This window comes from Geotrypetes seraphini, chromosome 2 (assembly GCF_902459505.1).
Source record: "Geotrypetes seraphini chromosome 2, aGeoSer1.1, whole genome shotgun sequence".
Taxonomy (NCBI): domain Eukaryota; kingdom Metazoa; phylum Chordata; class Amphibia; order Gymnophiona; family Dermophiidae; genus Geotrypetes; species Geotrypetes seraphini.
In genome coordinates, this window is record NC_047085.1 from 275,905,675 (window position 1) to 275,928,527 (window position 22,853).

Genomic DNA, 22,853 nt, shown 5'->3' on the forward strand with positions numbered 1-22,853 from the left:
GCGGCACTCCACTGGTCACCTCCAATGTTTTGGAAGGGGTACTGTTTATCACCACTCTCTGAAGTCTACCGCTTAGCCAATCATTGACCCATGCAGTCAATGTTTCTTCCAGACCCATAGATTTCATCTTGCTCAATAACCTGCGGTGTGGGATGCTCTCAAAAGCTTTACTGAAGTCTAAGTACACGACGTCGAGGGACTCCCCAACATCCAGCTTCTTTGTTACCCAGTCAAAGAAGCTAATTAGATTGGATTGGCAGGACCTTCCCTTGGTAAATCCATGTTGGCGGGGATCCCGTAGAGTCTCCTCATCCAGGATCATATCTAATTTATGCTTAATTAGTGTTTCCATGAGTTTACTCACTATGGAGGTGAGACTCACTGGCCTGTAATTCGCAGCCTCTGTCCTGCAGCCCTTTTTGTGGAATGGGATGACATTAGCTGTTTTCCAGTCCAAGGGGATTCTTCCTCAGGGAACGATTGAAGAGCACAGATAACGGCTCTGCCAGGACATCACACAACTCTCTAAGCACCCTGGGGTTTATATTGTCCGGCCCCATGGCTTTGTTCACTTTGAGTCTTGATAGTTCACAGTAGACGCTGCTGGGTGTAAACTCAAAATTCCAAAACGGGTTTTCCGAGCTTTGCCTTGCTTGCAGCTGTGGACCGGACCCCGGTGCCTCGCAGGTAAAGACTGAGCAGAAGTATTCATTTAGTAGTTCGGCTTTATCGGAATCCGATTCTGCATAATTCTCATCTGCTTTCCTGAGGCGTACTATCCCATCTGTGTTTCTTTTTCTATCACTGATGTACCTAAAGAAGGATTTATCCCCCTTCTTAATGTCCTTTGCTAGATTCTCTTCTATACGAAGCTTGGCCTCTCTGACTGCCATTTTGACAGTTTTAGACCTGGCCAGATAGTCTTCTTTTGCCTCTCCTTTTCCTGACTGCTTGTAGGAAATAAATGCTTTTTTCTTCTTTTTAACGAGGTCCGAGATTTCTGTAGTGAACCACTGGGGTCTATTATTTCTCCGTCGTTTGCTTACTGTTTTTATATAGTGTTTTGTTGCTTCGTGTAGGGTAGATTTCAGGGTTGACCACATAGCCTCTACATTATCGGTTTCAGCTTGATTATGCAGCGCCCGACGGACGAAATCTCCCATGCATTTGAAGTCAGTGCCCTGAAAGTTGAGGACCTTTGTTGTCGTGTTTGATCTAGTGAAACCTTTCTTGAGGTTGAATCATACCATGTTTTGGTCGCTGGAGGCCAGCGTATCACTTACCGAAACTTCCGTTATGCTTTCTCCGTTGGTTAGTACCAGGTCCAGTATCACCTGGTGCCTAGTGGGCTCCAATACTAATTGTTTGAGTCGTGCCCCCTTTATGGAGGTTAATAACCTTCTGCTGCTGCTGGTTGTTGCGGAAAGTGCGTTCCAATCTGTGTCCCCACGCAAAGTGATGTTCTCTATGTCTTCGATTAATTCCATATCCTTGTCTTCCTGTTGTCTTGGAGGTCTGTATACCACACCGAGATACAGGCATTTTTCATTTCCTCTTGCCAGGTTCACCCAGAGGGATTCCCCAGTGTACTTGACATTTGTGATTTTAGTAGTTTTGATGTCTTCTTTAGTGTATAGTGCTACCACTCCTCCTAGCTTGCCTTCCCTGTCTCGATGAAGTAGGTTGTAACCTGGGATAACCATATCCCACCTGTATGAGTCCGTGAACCAAGTCTCGGATATTGCCACTATGTCTAGGTTGGCGTTCATTATTTCTGTCTCTAAATCCAGAATTTTATTGCCCAAACTGTATGCATTAACATACATAGCCCTCCATACCTTATGTTTACTAAGTCCCTGCGTAGAGTCTCCCGCCTGAGTCAGTGTGACTCCTAAAGTATTGTTTTCATTGAGTGTACTTACCTCAGACTCAGAGATGCGACTCACCCTCTAAGGATAGTTACTTACTGCTCTGGAATGTGAGTGGGTACCCTCCCCCAACTTACCTAGTTTAAAAGCCCTTCGAAGTAGACGGGCTAGTCGATGTCCGAAGACGTTCTTACCTCTTCTGGTCAGGTGGAGTCCGTCTGGTCCCTGAAGTCCTTGCAGTGCCTCTCCATGGTTTAGGAATCCAAAGTTCATCTCCTTGCACCATCCGTGCAGCCACTCGTTGGTCCTCTGGATACGCTCTTCCCTGGCTCTACCCTTGCCTCTTACTGGGAGGATCGAGGAGAAGACCACCTGTGCTCCCGTCCGCCTTAGCTTCTCACCTCAGCTCCAAAGTCTTTGGGTATGCTCTCCGGGGTGTTCCTGGCAGTGTCGTTCATTCCGACGTGGATGAGAAGCATGGGGAAGTGGTCCTGGGGCTTGAGAAGTCTATCTAGACAGGTGGTGACATCTCGGATTCTGGCTCCAGGCAGACAGCAAACCTCTCTTGATTGTATATCCGGTCTGCAGATTGGTCCCTCGGTACCCCTCAGCATGGAGTCCCCAATGACTACCACTCTGCGCTGCTTCGGGGGGAGCCGATCGGTTGTCCCTGGAACAGGAGCCATGGGTAGGACATCTTCCTGTACCTCATCGGCAGTCCCTTCCTGTAAGATCTGGAATCTGTTCCTCAGAGTGAGTTGTGGGGTCGATGTAAAGCTGCCCTGCTTGAGAGAAAAAGAAGAAGAAGAAGAAACTGAGAAGGGGAGGGGGGGGGGTCTTCTGTGCTTGCCTGTGGAGGAGGTTACCAGCTGCCAGGAGGTACTGTCAACTAAACTGGCCATTTGGTGTAACAGAGAGCAATTGGTGTAAGAACTATTATTGAACAGAATATACTAACGTCAGTGTGAATGCAAGCGTGAATGCTAGCTGATGAGTGAGATATGCTATGAGTAGTTCATGGTATACCTGTGAATCATCTCTCTTTTAAAAGATCTTGAGCAACAAAAACACTTAACATTATCAATTTGTGCTTGAGAATTTTCAATCACATCTATTCACAGAAAATAAAAATTACTCTTTGTACTAACATGAAAGCCTCTCTGGTGAATGCTGACATACAGACCACCTTTGATGTATATTCTCTCCATGGAGCCAACTGACATCTTTGGAAACATAGATAACTGGTATTAGAGTGTGGCATGAAAGTGCTGTCAATCAACCATTAGCTCTCAAGTTTTGCATTGCCTGAATGGAAGATGCTTTCCTATTCTGTGCCATCCATTACCAAATGGATAAATTCCAGTGGCATATGTGGGTAGGGCAGAAATTAATCCACCAGTATTCAGCCCACAGTGGTCAGCAGATTTAAAGTTGTTGACCACTATGGACTGAATCTAATTCAAGTATTCAATGTTAGGGCCCTTGTCTAGGCACTGGCATTAAATATCCAGGAAAGCTCTCAACAGGAGTTGCCTCTCTCTCCTCCTTACCTGTAAGTACCCCTATTGGGCCTATCATACAATTCTTGGTGGTGTAGGAGTGTAATCAGGGCAGGTATGATCCCCAATTGCTTTTGCCCATGCTGGCTGTTCTGTCAAAATAGCCGCCATGTCCCCTAGTGGCAATCGCACAAGACTTCTGCAAGAGGTCAAGGCAGCCATATTGAGAGAAAAGCTGACATGGATTAAAGCAACAGGGGATCACCCCTGCTCTGAATATACCACTAGACCACCAGGTAGTCTAGGGAGGGGGCTACTCTATGCATTCTTTTCTTTTTTTGGTAATGATATTGCAAGTAATGCAGTTAAAATGTTGCATAGTAGTTTATATGGTAAATAGAGTGCTCCAAATAAATGCTTTTGATACAAATGTTGAGGAGAAATATAAGCCTATAAATTTGGGATGACAATCGCCTTAGGAATTAGCATCTTTATGAGGGTATGACATCAGCTGTCACTCCAAATGTGGCATAAAGACAGCTATTGTAAAAACATTGGTGTTTTTTGTTTCCAGTAGATAGATGAGACATTCTCGTGGCCAAGCTTCCGGAATCCCTATGAGGGTAATTCTATAAACACACACCTATTTTTAGTTGGCAAGAACAAACTTAATTGAAGTACGCAACTATCCTTACAGAATACTACTGTTATACGTCAAACATACACCATATTGTAGGTGTGATCATTACACCAGCTGTAGAGCTGGTGTAAATGATCACACCTAGATTATTAACATTTTATAATCTATGCATATGTGCCCGGCCCAAAATCTTCTGATCAAATTGGAATCCATGTCTGATTTGGAAATCAGTAGACTTAATCATAGTTTAGTTTATTGAAGAATTTGTGGGTTTATATTATATGCAAGACACAAATGAAATCAAATTGCAGTATGGTAGTTTATGTTATATAAGAAAGGGGAAGAGGGAAAAGCTGAAAATGAAATACAACAGAGAAGAGAGAGAGAAATGTCATTCCAATTCCCTTGAGCCAACCCTGGTTACGCTGGTCTCATTACTCTTTGAATGTGTCTTCAAACCATTTTAACCCAGCCTAAATTTGCTTTTCTTCATAGATGTGCTAGTAGGGTGGTGATAGGATGAATAATCAATTGTAATGATTCATTCATGGTAATACTTGCCTCCCTTAGACATGTTGTTTCTATTCTGTGTATTTTAGCTGTCACACATTTGCTTTACGTTGCCAGTGTGCTGATGGAATGATCCTCTTGTACAGTATCACTTTAATTGATCAATTGTAGCAGATCTTTAATAGACCTGATAGAATGAATTGTATTAGATCCAAATTGTGCATTTATCATCCTGTAGCATGTACCAGCTGTTAACTGTCCACGCAGTGGTGGTTTCATTTTTCTCCTCTGTGCATAGCCCTGTTTTCTTTGTCTACTTCTCAAAGCTTCATTGACTTTAATATGACAATATTTATTTTGAAGTCAGTGCATCTTCTGTCATGGCAATTCTTTGACTTTTAGATGATTCACAGTATATTTCAGAAATTCTATCCAATTTCATGAAATAGCTTCTAGCAAGATACATTCCTAAATGCCTTTAAAGCATCACAGTGCAGCAAATAGGACACAATATTTCTCTGTTATTTATTTATTCATTGTATGCCTTTATATATTGCTTCCATTCCCAAAAGACCCTAGGTGGTACACAATGTGCTTAGCAAGTAATACAGTCTATTTGCATTTTTTTTAAAAATGAAATCACAACTAGTTTCATATAAACGTTACTAAAAACAGTTGTTCCCAAACCTATCCTGGGGGAAACCTTAGGCAGTCAGGTTTTGGGGATACCCACAATGTATATTCTTCAGTTAGATTTGAATGTGGTAGAAGCCATGCATACAAATCTAACTCATAAGAACATAAGAATAGCCTTTCTGGGTCAGACCAGTGGTCCATCGAGCCCAGTACCTGTCCTTACAGTGACCAGTCCAGGTCACTAGTACCTGGCCAAAACCTAGAGTAGCAACATTCCATGCTACCGATCTAGGGCAAGTAGTGGCTTCCCCCATGTCTTTCTCAATAACAGACTATGGACTTTTCCTCCAGGAAATTGTCTCCTAGTCTTTGTAATTTTTGCAAAGTGAAAAAAATTGATCAACTCCCATTCTACTCCACTCAGGATTTCGTAGACTTCAATCATGTCTCCCCTCACCTGTCTCTTTTCCAAGCTGAAGAGCCCTAACCTTTTTAGTTTTTCATCATACAAGAGGCGTTCCATCCTCTTTATCATCTTGATCGTTCTTCTTTTAACTTTTTCTAGTGCCGCTATATCTTTCTTGAGATAAGGAAACCAGAATTGAATGTAATACTCCAGGTGAGGTCACACCATGGAGCAATACAGAGGCATTATAACATTCTTAGTCTTGTTAACGATCCCTTTTTAAAATAATTCCTAGCATCCTGTTTGCTTTTTTGCTCTCCGCCGCACATTGGGCAGAAGGTTTCATCGTATTGTCCACAATGATACTCAGATCCTTTTCTTGGGCGCTAACCCCTAAGGCGGACCCTAGGATCCAGTAACTGTGGCAACAGCTCCCTGTACCTTCACCAAGGTGATGGTGGTCATAACAGCTTACCTGCAAAAAATGGTCTGCAGGTTCACCCTTACTTGGATGACTGGCTGATCAGGGCTCCCTCATTGGCTAAGGGTCGGCACACGGTGGATCAGTAATCCAGGTACTGGAGGACCTGGGTTGGATCATGAACTACAGAAAAAGCATTCTGATGCCCATGCAGTCGCTGAAATATCTGGGAGTTCTCTTTGGCTGCAGGACGTATCTATCTTCCAGAGACACATAGACTGAAACTGTGTGCCCAAATTTCTTCCCTTCTGGAGCTGTCGGCTCCTTTGGCGTGGGACTATCTTCAGGTCCTGGAGTCCATGACGGCCACAATAGATGTAGTGCTATGGGCAAGGGTTCATATGTGTCCTCTCTAGCATGCATTAATCTCTCACTGGGCTCCACACAGAGATGATTTACAGACCTGTCTTCCCTGGACTCGGGAGGTTCGAGCCCGCATGGATTGGTGGCTTTTCCCGCAGTTGCTCTGCATGAGCGTTCTGCTGTAGATTGCCTCCTGGATCATGTTGATGATAGATGCCAGTCTTCGGGGCTGGGGAGCAATCATTGTCGCATCCAGGGGAGATGGACACCCTCTCAGAAGAAATGGTCAATCAACTAGTTGGAGCTAAGAACCATTTGGCTGGCTCTGATGTGATTGCAGAAGACTCTGGAGGGCCAAGCGGTTAGGGTATTCTCTGACAATGCGATGGCAGTTGCCTATATCAATTACCAGGGAGGGACCAAGAGCACCCCTCTGGCTCAGGAAGCCCGCCTTCTTTTTCTGTGGGCAGAATGTCACCTCCAAGTGCATGTGGTGAAAGTCAACAATGTTCAAGATTTTTTTTTTCAGCAGACAGACTCTAGATCCGGGCAAGTGGGCACTGTTCGCAGCCATAGTGCGGCACTGGGGCCAGCCCCTCTTTGATTTCATGCCCACAGTGAAGAACAAGAAAGTGGATTGTTTCTTCAGTTGACAATCCGAGTGAGGATCTCAGTGCTCTATTGTAGCCGTGGCCTCAGGAGATTCTATGTCTTTCTTCCCTGGCCAATGATAGGCTGAGTTGTTTGGTGGATTGCAGTCCATCCAGGCCGCATCATTATGGTGGCTCCAGATTGGCCTCGCAGTCCATGGTACGCAGATCTGATGCATCTTTGCAAGGGTCGTGGCCTTCAGCTGAGCACCCATTCAGACCTGCATACGCTCTTATGGCATTGCTCTTGAGCATGCAGCCTTAGAACGTAAAGGCTATTCTGCTGTGGTTGTTGATGCTCTTCTCAGGCCTAAGAAGTCATCCACAGTTTTTGCTCATGCTAAAGCATGGAAGGCTTTTCAACTGTCATTATGTGATGGGGCCGAGTGGTTACACCTGTCACGTATGCACCCTCAGGCACCTTGGTTTTCTGTAAAAACACAAGTTACAGGGTTACATCCATATAGAAAAATGCTCCATTAAAATCCCTAACCAGGTCTTCCCAGCTCCTCCTGATCAGTCCCTGAGTCCTCCCTGGACTCCGTCTCTCCAGGCTTCTCCTGAGTCTCTCCTGACCCTCCATTAGTCCTCCAGGTCTTCGGCAGCATCCATGCCATTACCGGTCCCTCCGCCAGTTGCCACCATCCTAGCTGATCCCTCCGTCAGGCCGCTCCTCAGTCCTTTGGCCAGTACGCCCAGGGTCCTTGGATTCTTCCAGCTTCTCCATCCCTCTGTCATATTAACCAGCACACTTGCACTGAGGGCTCTCCTAGAACCTCAGTCACCTTCTCACTGACACACACACTGAGGACTCCTAGCTGCTTTGTTGCCCAGTCTGGCTCAAATGCACTGACGGCTCTCCCAGCCCTTCAGTTGTCTTTTCACTGATGCAGACACTGAGGACTCTCCTGGATCCTTCTTCACCGGTCCCATCTCCAAGATACTTCAGCTCTTTCCCTGCCGATGTATAGGTCCCTGCGGACCTTCCCACCACTGGGCTTTCTCTGCTGCACCAGTCTCCTCTGTCAGGACTGGTCAGCCACATAGGGCCAGATCTGCCTCTCTCTGCCAGTGTATAGGTCCCCACGGACCCTCCCACCACTGGACTTCCATTCTCCACTGCACCAGCCCCCCCCCCCCCCCAATCAGGACTGGTCAGCCTGGCAACTCTGCTCTGCTCTTCTGCACTGCACCCTTATCAGTTCCGGTCAGCTGAGGCCTTTAGGGCTGATCAGACAGCTGTTTCCTTCCTGGGACCTCAACCTGGTGCTGTCTAGCCTTATCAAGGCTCCCTTTGGGATGCTTCCCTCTTGGACTTGATGATCAAGACTGTGTTTCTGGTTGTTGTTACCTCAGTGCAGCGGGTCTCGGAAATCCAGGCTCTTTCTTGTAGGGAACTGTTCCTCCACTTCTTGGAGGCTGGGATTTCCCTGCGTACAGTTCCTTCCTTCCTGCTGAAAGTCATTTTGGCTTTCTATGTTAATCAGGAAGTGCATTTGGCTGCTTTTCAGCCTACTGTTTCCAGGATGCAAGATCGCCCTTTCAAGAAACAGGATGTGCACAGAGTGCTTCTTTGCTACCTGGAGGTCACTAACAAATTTTGTCTCTGATCATCTGTTTGTACTGACTCCTGCTAAGCGGAGCGCTCCTGCTTCCAAGGCTACGATTTCCAGATTGATCCATAGGGCCTTTTCAGCAGCCTATATTCTTTCTGGGAAACAGTCTCCTGTTTCTGTAAGAGCACATTCTACCAGAAGTGTGGCTTCTTTGTAGACCAAAGCTAGAGCTGTTTCCCTTGAGGAGATCTGCTGGGTGGCAGTATGGTCCTCTGTAAATATGTTTACTAAGTTTTACAGAGTGGATGTGCCAGCGATACAGGACTTTGCCTTTGGGTCCCGGTCTTATGGATCAACACAGTAAGTCTGTCGTAGATGTTTGAGGACTGCTTTTGTACGTCCTATCTGTCTAGAATGTCTCACCTATTGCACTGGAAAAAGAGATTATGTACTTACCCTGGTAAGCTCTTTTCCAGTAGATAGATGAGACATTCTAGACTCCCACCCTGTCTTTCCTGCACCTGTCTACTATCTCAATCTGTTTATGCTTCTCCAAGTTGTTTCTTGGATGACTGTCAGCCCTTGGGGTCTGGGAAGATTACTGTATATATGTTACTTTTTTCTACAGGAGTAATTTCTGAGCTCCTTTGAGGCCTTTGTTGGCTGTTTGCAGTTCATGTTCTAAGGTTTCTTCTTGAGCAGAACAGGTATACCAGTTGTTGCTAAACTTGATTGCCAGGCTCAAGGCGCCTGGGTCAATCAGGCCTTAGGCTTAGTGGGGATGGGTGGACCCGCTATGCCTAAGGCCTGATTGATCCAGGCTTCTAGAGACTGGGCCAATCAGGCCTTAGGCTTCGCGGGATGGGCCGGTCCCACCGCATTTCGACAAGGCGGGCTTGTCGGCTGGACGGGCAAGACCCGTTTGGCCAGCAATTAAAGGTTAGTTTGGTGGGGGGGAGGTTTGGGGGCTGTTAGCGCGGGAGGGGGTGCGTCTTCCGGCAGGAGGGATTGGGTACCCTCCTGCCGGTGATCAGTAGTGCTTTGGGGGTGGGCATCTTCCGGCAGGAGGGTTTGGGCACCCTCCTGCCGGCGATTGGTAGTGTCGGGGGGAGTGGGGGCAACTTCCGGCAGGAGGGGTTGGGCACCCTCCTGCCGGCAATCGGACAGGCGGCTGCGGCCGCTATACTTTTAGCGGCAGAGAGATCCCTTGCCGCGATAAATATAGCGGCCGCGTCTACTTACAATGTAGACCAGTATTTTGCTGGCCTACATTGTAAGCATTTCTTCCTCTACTAGGGAGATGCGTAGGGCCGCTTAAGTTCGCCTAAGGCCCTTAGGCGAGCTTAGGCGTCTTACGGGCCTCCCTAGGCTCCCCGGAGGCGCCTTCAATATAGGCGGCCTGCCTGGGGAGCATTTTTTAAAAAAACGTACATCCCGATTGGCTGATTAGACAGCTGTAGGACGCCTACAGGTGCCTAAAATCGGTATGCACTTTGTAGAATCAGGGCCTGAATATCTATACCTAGCCAGATATATCATGCAATATAGCCAGTTAGTGACTAATCATTAACAGGGAAATTCTACCGGCACCTAAGTTAATTGACAAACGCCGTTAGAAATGATGAAAACCCCCAATGTTCAAGTGCCTACTGACACCTAAATAAAAGGTGCCAGAATCATGCCTACGTAGGTGTTTTCCAGTGCCTAATTCCAGAAGTGGCGTTAGGCGCCAGAAAGTGCTTACACAGGCACGATTCATGACATAGATAGTTGCCGAAAATGTAGGGCCGGAAAACCCTGGCCTACATTTCTAGTGCCTATCTTGCCCGGAGACGTAATTCTGTATACGGTGCCATCATACAATTGGCGACCATTTTTTAGGTGGCCACCAATAGTGGCGTCATATACATAATCCAGCCATAACTGATTATTCAGTGGGAGATAGCCAGTTATCTCCTGCCATATATCAGCGGTTAGGCGCCAATGTGCTATGTAACTGACCGGAAGCCGTTCCTGACTGATTAAATAGTTTTGAATATTGGGAGGATTGTGTTTATAGGTCTGTTTCATATGTAGTCAAGTGCAGTAATGGTAACAAAAGGAAAAAGACTACACACACCTTTAGGACACGCACTCTGCCTTGAGAATGCCCAGAAAAGATCCTACTCGGACTGTCTACCACGCCTCTAGAACCAACTACCATCTCATATCACTAGATGGACTACTGAACTTCAGGAAGGCAATAAAAACTCACCTCTTCCTCTAGCTTCCTCTAGCTCCTCTAGCTCCAATCTAAATACCACTGTCTGTGCAAGAAGATCAACCATCACTGATACTACTGCGCCCTGCCATACATTCATGCTTAATACGTATTATGATGCGCTGTTAGGAAACTATCTAGCCATGCCACGTACTGTCATGCACTGTAATTGCCGATGCTTCCACACTTTGTCAGACATTCCATGCTTTACCACATCTAGCATATACTGTATTTTCATTCATAGGTATATATTGTACAGCCGTGCCATGCACTGTCATATTCCTGCCTTACTCCTGTATGTATTATTACATTACATTAGTGATTTCTAGTCTGCCTTTACCTTGCGGTTCAAGGCGGATTACATGAGTTGTTATGATAATAGGAAGAATATATTGTTAAAATATTAAGAAGTACTTAAGAAAAGTTTGAGCATTTTCTAATTTGTTAAGGAGTAGTTGGTAATTGCAGGAGGAGTTCCGAGCCTGTTTGGTTGTGTTATATTGGTTTTATGTATTTTTTGAAGAGTAGGGTTTTTGTTTCTTTTTTGAAGGTTTTGTATTCTGTGGTCGAAGTCATCAGATTGGTGAGCAGATTATCTGCCATACCATATACTATCATGCTAATGTACTGCCATGCTTGGTTATTTATTTTATTTTATTTCTTCCATTTGTGCGACATTACAGAGGGAGGGGTTAGAAGAGGGTAGGGAGGACTATGGAGGGCAGGAAGGAGTGGAGAGAAGCATGTAGAATATTTCATAGAAATTCCTAACTTTACAGATAGGGGCACCATCTATGTAAATGATATCTAAATGAATTAAAGTAATATGTAAAAAGGAATAGAAGGGAGGAACCGTTAAACAATGGAATTCAGGGAAATTCAATTAATAAAATAAAAAGAACAGGGGTAAAAACAATGGAATATAATTTAAAATAATTCATAAACTGGAAAAAACCTTATGTACCTTATGTTATGTACTGCCTTACCACGCTTCATAGTGTCAGGCACTATAAAGTACTGTCAAGCTCTATTAGTTACCAGAATGTCATACTAAACTCATAACATCACCACTTTGTGCTGTATGAGATCTTGTCCTGTCATATTATATTAAGTACTGCCATGCTTTTTGACTACTACCATGCTCCCCCATGTATTATTTTGACCTAAAATATACTGTCATGCTCTACATTACTATACTCTGTTCTACTTTATTATGTATACCCTGTTATGCTTTATTATTTATGTAAACTTGTAACCCATTCTATGCTCTTTTGGGAGGACAGGCTATAAATCCAAATAAATAAATAACTCTGCCCTTTGCATATGGATTACTATGTAATGCCTTCTGCAAATGTATTCACACTGTACCTTCCATCCCTGCCTCCATTCTTTACCATTTGTTCTGCCGCTACACTCTTCCACCCTTCTGCTTTGTTAATGCAATGTTTATAGCAGATAAGAGTTGTCCACTGTAGCTGACACTGATGGACAATTTAATGCCTTTGGGGAAACTTCTAAAATTGCAGCTCTTAAGGACTTTTAAGGTGATATTGTTGAATTTTGCCTTAGACTAGGTAGAGCAACGTTGCCTGCTACCATTTAGAAGTAATATTTCCCATTTTTTTTTACTTAACAGATTACGGCACCATTAAAAAAGTGCTCGCCCCCATGAATGAGACATCAGCAGGCTGCTTGTTAGAAGAAATAGAAATATTTCCAAAAAGTCAGTGGGAGCCCATCAGGAGTCTGCAGATTCTGCACAGCCAAAGTGTTTTGTTTGTGGGCCTTCAGGAGCATGTGGTCAAGTTCCCTCTGAAACGATGTCCTTTCTACAGAACCCGCAGGTACCTCATAAACCACCTGTAACTTATTATTATTATTACTGTATTATTATTATTATTATTATTAATGACACAAATAAAGACTTGTCTGATATTGCTGGAGAATTTGAGCTTCACTCAGAAGCTTAGGAATTATCCAGGTATCAGCATAAAATTAAACTTGAACCCAGTATTTTTGTTGTAAGTCCACTGCTGTCAAATCTGAATTTTCAAGGTTTTGTAGAAATATGTCTATCTTTGGTATGATGCTGCCTAACCCGACATGACATGTTACAGAGAGACTTGCCATTTCTAATGTCAGGTCTTGACACTTTGTAAATTTTCCAGTTCTGTCTCTTTAATTCTTGTGTCTCCTGGTACTGCAATGTTGATGAAAATCACAGTACAGTAGAATCTCAGCTGTCTAGCATCCACGGGGATCAGTGGATACTGGATAACTGTTTTTCTGTTTATTTGAGAATAAGTTAGAAACCTTGTCTAACACACTCAGTTCCACCCCCTCCTTCCCGCCCCAAAGCACCAGCGTGGCAGCGGTCCTAAGCTGCAAAGTCCTCCTCCCTTAAGCACCTTAGTGGCAGAAGCAGGCAGCGTCCTGAAAAGCGAACACTCTTGCTCGCTCCCTCCCTCCCTTCCTTAGCCAAGCAGGCAGGAGGCAGCCTAAAAACAAGCTGCTCATGGCCAGCCCCGGCAGGGCCTTTCCTCTGATGCATAGGAATTCTATGAGTTTCGGCACTATGAGTGGCCGGCACTAAAAACCATGCTATAGTTTTGTAATGGGGGGAGGCACATTTGTTTAGTTGAATTATATTCATTTTCTTGTAGCTAGTTTGTAAAGCTGCAAAAATTAATCTTTCCATTTCATTCTTGAGGGTACCCAGTCCCAGTCATTGGCAATTCCTTGTGCTATCTACGTTATCCTCTATTTACACTGTACTACTACTATTTATCATTTCTATAGTGCTGTAAGGCATACACAGCGCTGTACATTCAACATGTGATAGACGGTCCCTGCTCAGAAGAGCTTACAATCTAATTAGGACAGATGGGCAGAACTAATGGAATAGATGGGGTTTGGGGAGTTTATCTCAAAGAGAATGATAGTTGTTTTTTTTCTCTCTTCTAAATTCTTTCTTTTCTTCCCCTAATCTTTCGATCTCTTCCTACCTTTTTCCTCTCTATTTCACCCTTTTCCTTATCTTTTCTCTTCTTCATCTGATTGGTTCCAACTTATTTAACCAACTGCTTTAATAAAAGCGATCCTACCCAATATGTTTTTCCCCATCCCCACTATTTCCCTCTCTTCTCCAAAATATGTAACTTTCCCCCCCCTTTCCCTCATATCCTCACTTTCATGTTAGTCAAGTTATGTCTTTAATGTTCACCCACTACATTTTATATTTTAAATTTTTTTCTTCTTCTTTTTTCCTCTGTATAAATTTTATTGTGAACCGGCCAGATACTTTGTGATGGTCGGTATATTAAAAAGTTAATAAACTTGAAACTTGAAACTTGATAGTTATTATCCAGTGAGTGGGAGTTAGGAGTTGAAAGCTGTCTCAAAAAAGTGGGCTTTTAGCTTGGATTTGAAAGCAGTTGAAAAGAAAGCAGGAGACAAAAGGGAAGAAGAGGTGATGAATTCAGAAGGTGGGTATTGGAGTCTCGAGGCATGCAGTGGTTTGAGATAGGGAAAGATTGGGGAGAGTTAGCATCAGGAAGACAGTGTGAAATTGAGCCATGGAGTTAGGAAAGAGGGAGAGGCTAGAAACATGATGGCAGATAAAGGCCAAATGGCCCATCTAGTCTGCCCATCCATGGTAACCATTATCTCTTCCTCTCTCTAAGAAATCCCACATGCCTATCCCATGTCTTCTTTAATTCAGACACAGTCTCTTTCTCCACCACTTCTTCCAGGAGACTGTTCCACTCATCTACCACCTTTCTGTAAAAAAGTATTTCCTCAGATTATTCCGTAGCCTATCACCTCTTAACTTCACCCTATGCCCTCTCATTCCAGAATTTCCATTCAAATGAAAGAGACTCGACTCATGCGCATTTACATCATATAGGTATTTAAACATCTCTATCATATCTCCCCACTCCCACATTTCCGCTAAAGTATACATATTGAGATATTTAAGTCAGTCCCCATATGCCTTATAATGAAGACCACACACCATTTTAGTAGCCTTCCTCTGGACCAACTCCATCCCTTTTATATCTTTTTGTGGTCTATAGAATTGTACATGATATTCTTTTTTTTTTTTAGTTCAATATTTTTTATTGATTTTTTGAAAAAATATAGGAAACAGTTCAAGTACATGGTATCAAAATATAAAACAAAACATTTAGTATAACTAATATTCAGTTACATTGTGCAATGTAGAATTGAATCGTTTTAAAAGATCTAAAGTACTAGGACTGTTCATGAAAAATTAGTAAAAGGAAAGATGAGAGGAAAGAGAAATTGAAGGAAGAAAAAGAAGAGGAAGAGGAAGAAGAAGAAGAAGAAGAAGAAGAGAGGAGTGTCTATGAAATAGATTTAACATATGAGTCCAGGAATTTCCAGGGTGATTTACATTGTATCAAATTTTTGGAAAGTCGAATTATATTTTTCTTTTCATAAGCATATGATTCAAATTTATGATACATGCTAAATGAGGTCTCAGCAGAGTCTTTCTTATACAGGGGCAACAATACGTCCTTTTTCCTACTGGCCATACCTCTTCCTATGCACCCTAGTATCCTTCTAGTTTTCGCCGTCACCTTTTCAACCTGTTTGGTCACCTTAAGATCATCACATACAATCACACCCAAGTCCTGCTCTTCTGTCATGCACTTAAGTTCTTCACCCTCTAAACCAGGGATCTCAAAGTCCCTCCTTGAGGGCTGCAATCCAGTCAGGTTTTCAGGATTTCCCCAATGAATATGCATTGAAAGCAGTGCATGCACATAGATCTCATGCATATTCATTGGGGAAATCCTGAAAACCCGACTGGATTGCGGCCCTCAAGGAGGGACCTTGAGACCCCTGCTCTAAACTGTACCAGCCCAAATGCATGACCTTGCATTTCTTAGCATTACATTTTAGCTGCCAAATTTTAGACCATTCTTCAAGCTTCACTAGGTCTTTCTTCATGTCATTCACACCATACAGGGTGTCTACTCTATTGCAGATTTTGGTATCATCCACAATAAGGCAAATCTTACCTGACAGCCCTTCAGCAATATCGCTTATAAAAATGTTAAAAAGAACAGGCCCACGAACAAGTACCTGGTCGGTTGACAATATTAAAAATTAAAAGAAAAGAGGGCAATATGTACATTACATAGTTGTAAGACAAGACATGGACGATTTGATACATAAGGCACTGGGGTAGGAGTTAGATTCAAAATTATATCGAAGCTTGAGGCACACCACTGGTTACATCCCTTTCCTCAGAGCAATCTCCTTACCCACTAGTGATGGACTGACCACCCAGACATGGCAACAAAGTAGTGAGGCACCTAATCTCACCTCAAAGTAGTAGTGCCACATAATCTCACCACAACTCCCTTGCAGGTATCTCACCACAACTCCCTTGCAGGTCATGGTGAGTCCCCCCAAAACCTACTATACCCATCTGTCTACAACCCCAATAGCCCTTATGTCTGTAGGTGCCACCTATATGGCAGTAGAGTAGGGTTTTGGTGGCTCACATTTTCCATCATGAATGAAGTGATTAGAGTGGCTTATGGGCCTGGGTCCTCCTCTCTATGATTCACTAGCCCACTCCCCAGGCTACTTAAGCCACCTTTGTGCAGCTCTACTAGGTTTTCCTATGCCAGGCGCTGATGTTCTGGAGGCAGGTATGTACGTTTTTATTCCGATTTTTATGGCATCACTTTGGATACCTTCTGGACACCTAGACCTGTTTTTAGATCACCTAAGTTACATCAAACTTTCTATTATCCCTGCAGTACAACTAGGGGCTCCTTTTACGAAGATGCACCAGCGTTTTTAGCGCACGCACTGGATTAGCACGCGCTATAGTGTGCGCTAGCTGAAAAACTACCGCCTGCTCAAGAGAAGGTGGTAGCGGCTAGTGCACGCGGCATTTTATTCATAAAAGGAGCCCTAACAATTCTTTCAAAAATATCCCTTTCAGCTCTGGGTGCACAGCAGGATTCAGAGGCCTAAAAAGTCTCTGGATATGTCTAATAACCCATTTCAATTATCAGCACTTGGACGACCTGTCTTTTAGGTCGTCAAAGTGCCGATTTGGGCAGGTTTAGACGTGTTTCTGTTTCGATTATGAGCCCCATAGTGTTTTCTGAAATCCGATTGTGTGGTGTGTAATAGTTTATGGTATTTCAGGTACTTTGTGATTTGATTTGTTACCACACTTTCTAGTAGTTTGACATGAAGTAGGATTGAAGTTACTGATCTTTAATTCTTGATATCGTTCATTCTCCTGTTTGATGTTTTGGGATAGGTATTAGAATGATTTTTCCTAGGTGTTTAGGAAATATTCCTTTTTCTAGTGAGTCACTCAGCCAGTCTAATAGATGGTTGTAATATTTTTGATGCATATTTTTTGTAAGAAAATTGGGCAGACATCTAATGAGCATTGAAAATTGGTGTATTTGGGAAGTAATCTGATTGACTCTATTTCTGTGATTGGGAAGAATTCCTCCCAGTACCTATCTACTGGGAATTTTGTTTATGGAGGGTCTTTTCTATCTTTTGATTTTGTGCTGTTTCCTACTACTTCTATAGAGTTCCTTTGTTAGTGTCAGTTCTGATGTGCTGCACTTTTGCTTTAAAAAATATTGCCAGTTCAGCTGCTGTTGGGGTATTTGTTGATTTGGTTGCTAATTCAATTGGATTAACTAGGAAGTGTGTTCTTTGAAATAATTGTTTCAAATCTGGTTTTCCTCTTCCGATTTGATCAGAATAATACTTAAATTTGGCTAGTTTTGTTTGGGTTTTGTAGTGGTTGATCTTTTTTCTCCATGAGATTTTGTCTTCTTCAGTTTGCTGCTTATTCCATTTTCTTTATAGGACCCTGCATTCCTGTTTTAGTGATAGAAGAAACTCCCCCTGGGTCACAGAAGAACTACTATTTACAATTTTTGTTTTCACTCTTTTAGAGTATATTTCATCTAGTACTTCTTCAGCGCTCTCATTGCATTTGTTGGCTAGGATTTTTCCTTGGTTGTAAAGTTTTTCATCTATTTTTTGTCGATATCTATTTTACCTCTTGTTTCTTTGGTAATTCTATTGTCTTTTATTTTCTTATTTTGGTGTCCTTGCCATTAAATGGTGCAAAGTAGTGCTGCCCGATTTACGATTCAAATCAATTCATCAATTCACTTCGGGTGAATCTATTCGAATCGATCTGTTTTTGAAGAAAATCGGACTTACCGATTTGTCGGCCCCCTTGATAGAGGCCCATTCTGACTTTCCCTCTGTCACCGGAGTCCTTGCTTCTGATGTAACTTCCAGTTTTGTAAAAACTGGAAGTTACATAGAAGCAAGGACTCCGGTGGCAGAGGGAAATCCTGGATGAGTCTCTGCGTGCAAATCAGCGGCAGCAAGACTCTCTCCTTCCTGGGCGTTAGTATTTCTCCTCTCTTCCCTGGCGAGGCAAAAGCGGTGGTAACGAATGCAATTCACTACCCTGCCGCTACTCCAGGCGTCTTCTCTCCATTCGGCTGCCCAAGCAGAAACGGGAAGTTTTCACTGAGGACGGGACGCAGTGGAGAGAAAACGTAAGGAGTGGATCACTAAATAATTACCGCCACCAGCAACACATTGTAATGCCAAAATAAAGGTAGTTGGCGCAAGGGATGGTGTGGGGGATAGAGATACTGGATAGGAGGATAGTTAGAAAGAGAAAGGGAGAGCTGGTGGAGAAGGAGGGAGAGATGCTGGATGAAAGGGTAGTTGAGAAAAGGAGAGATGGTGGATCTGGGTATGGTGGGGTCCATCGCTGCAGCTATGGGAACAGAGGCAGAAAAAGGAAAGATGCCAGACCTCCAGGGGAGGGAAGGGAAATGGAAGGGGAGGACAGAAATGGAAGATGGATGGTTACCATGGAGAAAAAATAAAACGACAAATGGGCAAGAGACGTTGGCAAGCAAGTTATCAAAAGACTTTGTTGCAGAGCCTGGGACCAACATGATTTGAAAAATGGCCAGACAACAAAAGGTAGGAAAAATATTTTTATTTTCTGTTTTGTGATTACAATGTGTCAGATTTGAAATTTGTATCCTGCCAGAGCTGGTATTCGACCGCAAACATGAGCTAGGATTTAGCAGAGAGAACGTGAGCTAGGATTTAGCAGAGAGAGGGAAAGTATTTTTTGTTTGTTTATTTTGTTTACACCACAACATTAGTGTGGCTAGGAGAGGGCAAAGGGGGTGAAGAGGCTATAAAAGAAACTCACCAAGATGTTTGGGAAAAAAACAACCAATTGTCCAAGAAAATCAAATCGAAATATTTTTTCCAGAATCGGGCAGCACTAGTGCAAAGTGCTAAGAAGTAGCCTTGCCATATTACAGGCGTCCAGTTTTTTGTTATTTTCTTTGGGTTGTTTTTCCTTTTTCTGTTGCTTATTATACAATCTAATTGGTGACCTTTATTGTGGGGTTTTTGGAAGGATAGGATTTCTAGATCTATGTCTTCCAGGAAAGAGAAACTCTAAGGTGTCATGTCTTTTGTTTTGTCTAAGTCAGGGGTGTCCAACCTGCAGCTCCGTGAAGTATTTTGTGTGGCCCCGGTCGAGTCAGTGCAGGGTCCCGGTTGAGCGAATCAATGTTTTCCTCTGCTGGCTCCGGGTGTTTATCGTTTTGCCGGCTCCCTCCTCTGTCTTGCTGCAACGTTTGCACGTTTGTGTGGCCCCAGAAACATTTTTTTTGGCCAGTGCGGCCCAGGGAAGCCAAAAGGTTAGACACCCCTGGTCTAAGCGTATGTTCAGGTCTCCTGTGTTGTCGTGCAGCAATAGATTTATTAGGAAGGTATTGAAGTAGTTTTTGGCTTCTTTCCATTTGCCTTGTAGCAGATGGCACAGATTAGTTTGTCTTTTAGGGAAGGGTCTTTTATTTTGCATGCTATGATTTCCAGTGATTCTGAGAGGTAATCATTGCTTATGGTGACTTCAAAAGAGTTATTATAGATAATTGCTACCCCTCCTTCTCTTTTTTTTCTTTCTACATACATGCAGTATTTTATAACTGGCTGGATAAAGGTCTCCTATTATTGTATCATCCTGTAATTACAACTCAGTAACTAATAAAAAAGACTTGGTTTGTCTAGGAAGTGATTTCAGAGAGGAGCCAAAGATTTAAAGAGGGAAGGGGAAGGGAGGGTACAAGTGTGGCACAGCGTGTGGGTGAGGTGCTGACACCCCCACAAAGATGATGCCCAGGACAATCCGCCCCTTCTCCTTACTATGCCACTGAAAGAAGTTATTACCTTCAGTGTTAAACTTGACTTCAGAGGCCTCTCACAGAGGCAGGGCTGATTTTAGACATGCTGGGGCACAGGGCAGAAATTAAGGAAGGGGTCCCTGAACCCCTCTCCTCTCTGTACCTTCCTTTTACTCTCCCCACCTGCCATTACTACCACACATAAAATCAACTTTAAATTACTTCTTCACACACAAAAGATCTTAACCAAATACAGAACTGGGAACTCCAAGAAATTAAACTCAGCAAAAGAAATAAAAACAGATATGCGACTTCGGGTGGTGGACCAGGAATTGAAAGTGTTGGCTTTCGCAGATGATTTGATGCTTATTTTAATCCTGAACATTCTTTACCTCATCTTTTTGATGCATTAGCTGAATTCGGATTTCATTTGTAGTTCTCCCGTTTAATTTGTCTTTACAGACACATTGGAAGGTTCTGTTCCCATTAACTTGGGCAAGTGAGACAGTCATTTATTTAGGGATTACTATTCCACAAGACCTTACTCGATTACATGATTTCAATATTCATCCGTTGTTCGCCAAGACCAAGGGCTTCTTTTACGAAGGTGTGCTAGGGCCTTAACGTGCGCAATAGCAAGCATTAAATTCCCAAGTACGCTAGCCGTTACCACCTCCTTTTCAGCAGGTGGTAGATTTTCGGCTACCGCACGCTATAGCGTATGGTAATTTTGTGCGTGCACTAAAAACCCTAGTGCACCTTCGTAAAAGGAGCCCCAAATCTTGTTTGTTGCTTTGGAGAAATTTTCCTATCTCTTTAATGGGACATATAGCTTTATTTATACAATATGATGGTCCTTCCTCAATGGCTTTATGTGTATGAAATGCCTTCTTGCTCTCAAAGGGGACCGGACCGCTGCCGCGAAGCAGCGGTGCCGACGACTCCGCCCTCTTGGTAGCCTTCCCTATAAAACCACCTCCTTTGCAGCGCACGCTAAACTATCTTGCACATGCTAGCTGTCTCTCTCACTGTCACAATAACTGTCTTTACGATAGCCTGCTATTTTATTATATTCACCTTGCCTACCTGCCATTTTAGTTCATCTTAAGGTTGATTTCCGTGTATGTTAGTCTTTATTTATTCTTTATGTTGTTGCAAAATTTAAACTTATCTGTCTCAATTCATACCTTTACTGTCTGGTTTTACTTTTCCTAATGTGCTGTTATTTTGTTTCCAATAGGCCTTCTTGCTCCCAAAGGGGACCGCCGCCGCGAAACGGCGGCGCTGACGACTCCGCCCACAAACTCTTGCTAGCCTTCCCTATAAAACCACCTCCTTTGTGGCGCACGCCAAAGGAGCGCACCTAAGGAGCAGGTTCTGCTCCTTTATGCGCTCCTTCATGCAGCGACTTCATACGCCTCTCCATTACTGCCCCTACTATTTCTAAGCTATCCTATAGGTTCAATTCTCCTTCTGCTCTTAAATATTTTCCTCACTTACAGCTCTATCTACACGGCTCTCTCATATTCCTATATCTTTTCCTCTTTTCCCCTTCCCTACAATAACACTACTCGAATGTCTTCCATCCCGGTTATATGGGGCCACCGACCCCCCCCCCTCGACCATTAACTAACAATCGACCTAGGTGTTTTACCACTATTACTACTACTACAATTCCCTCAACCTTTCACTCACCATCACAACAAATGTTTAAAATCAACATAAGTCTCTTAAACGTGCGTTCCATCAAAAACAAACATCATTTAATTCATGACTTAATCCTTGAATACAACTTCCATATCCTCTGTTTAACCGAGACCTGGCTCACCCAGGGGGAGGAGGCTTATTTGACCCAAGCCTGCCCTAATAACTACAAAGTCAAATCCCAACTTCGATCACATAAAAAAGGAGGTGGCCTTGCAGTGATCTATCATAATTCCATCCCTTTCCATTCTGATATTCCCACCTCATGTAACAACCATCCAGTGAAAACTCTTCAATTTTCCATAAAACATTCCCATTCCCTCAATTTCCTTCTTACTTATCTCTCCCCCCCCCAGTTACAAAATCAGCTTTAGCTACCCTTATGTCCACCATCACAGACTTCAATATCTCTCATCCCAACCCTCTTATCCTCGGAGATTTCAATATTCATTTTAAACTTCCTAATCACCACAACACAGCTGAATTCCTGACCTTAATATCAGATCTATCCCTAACTCCTCTATTTGCCTTGCCCACCTATTCTGCTGGACACACCATAGACATGATATTCAGCCCAACATCCATCAGCCATTTCTTTCAAGATTTTCAAACCCATCCTCTCCCTTGGTCTGATCATGTCCTTATAAACTTTCAACTAAATTCTCCTACTCAACTATTTTCTCCCCATAAAAACACCTACATCACCAGAAATCTCAATAAAATCACCTCTTCTACGATTCAGGACTCTTTTAAAATAAACCTACAAGATTTCACTAATCTCCCAATAGAAGAACAATTCTCTCTCTGGACCACTTCAACAAAATCCTTAATGGACTCCCTTGCCCCCCCTCAGGAAAGATTATTAAAATCACAACTAAACAGGAAACCATGGTACAATGACCAACTTGCCCTCCTCCATCGACACCTCTGGTCTACAGAGCATAAATGGCGGAAATTTCAATCAAACAATTCCCTCATGTTATACAAGGAAAAAGCTACCCAATATAAAAATGCCATACAACAAGCAAAAAAAGAATATTATTCTAAATACATTACCACAACTCACAACTCTTCAGCACTTTTCAGCAT

General features: G+C 43.2%; 1 protein-coding gene across 1 annotated transcript in view; it reads left to right on the plus strand.

The window, feature by feature from the left end:
- SEMA5A (semaphorin 5A) overlaps window positions 1-22,853 on the plus strand; it is a 1,054,315-nt gene that overhangs the window by 715,700 nt on the left and 315,762 nt on the right. Inside the window, 1 exon segment of the mRNA XM_033929716.1 lies at window positions 12,446-12,653. Within this exon segment, the coding sequence (XP_033785607.1) occupies window positions 12,446-12,653 (208 nt within the window).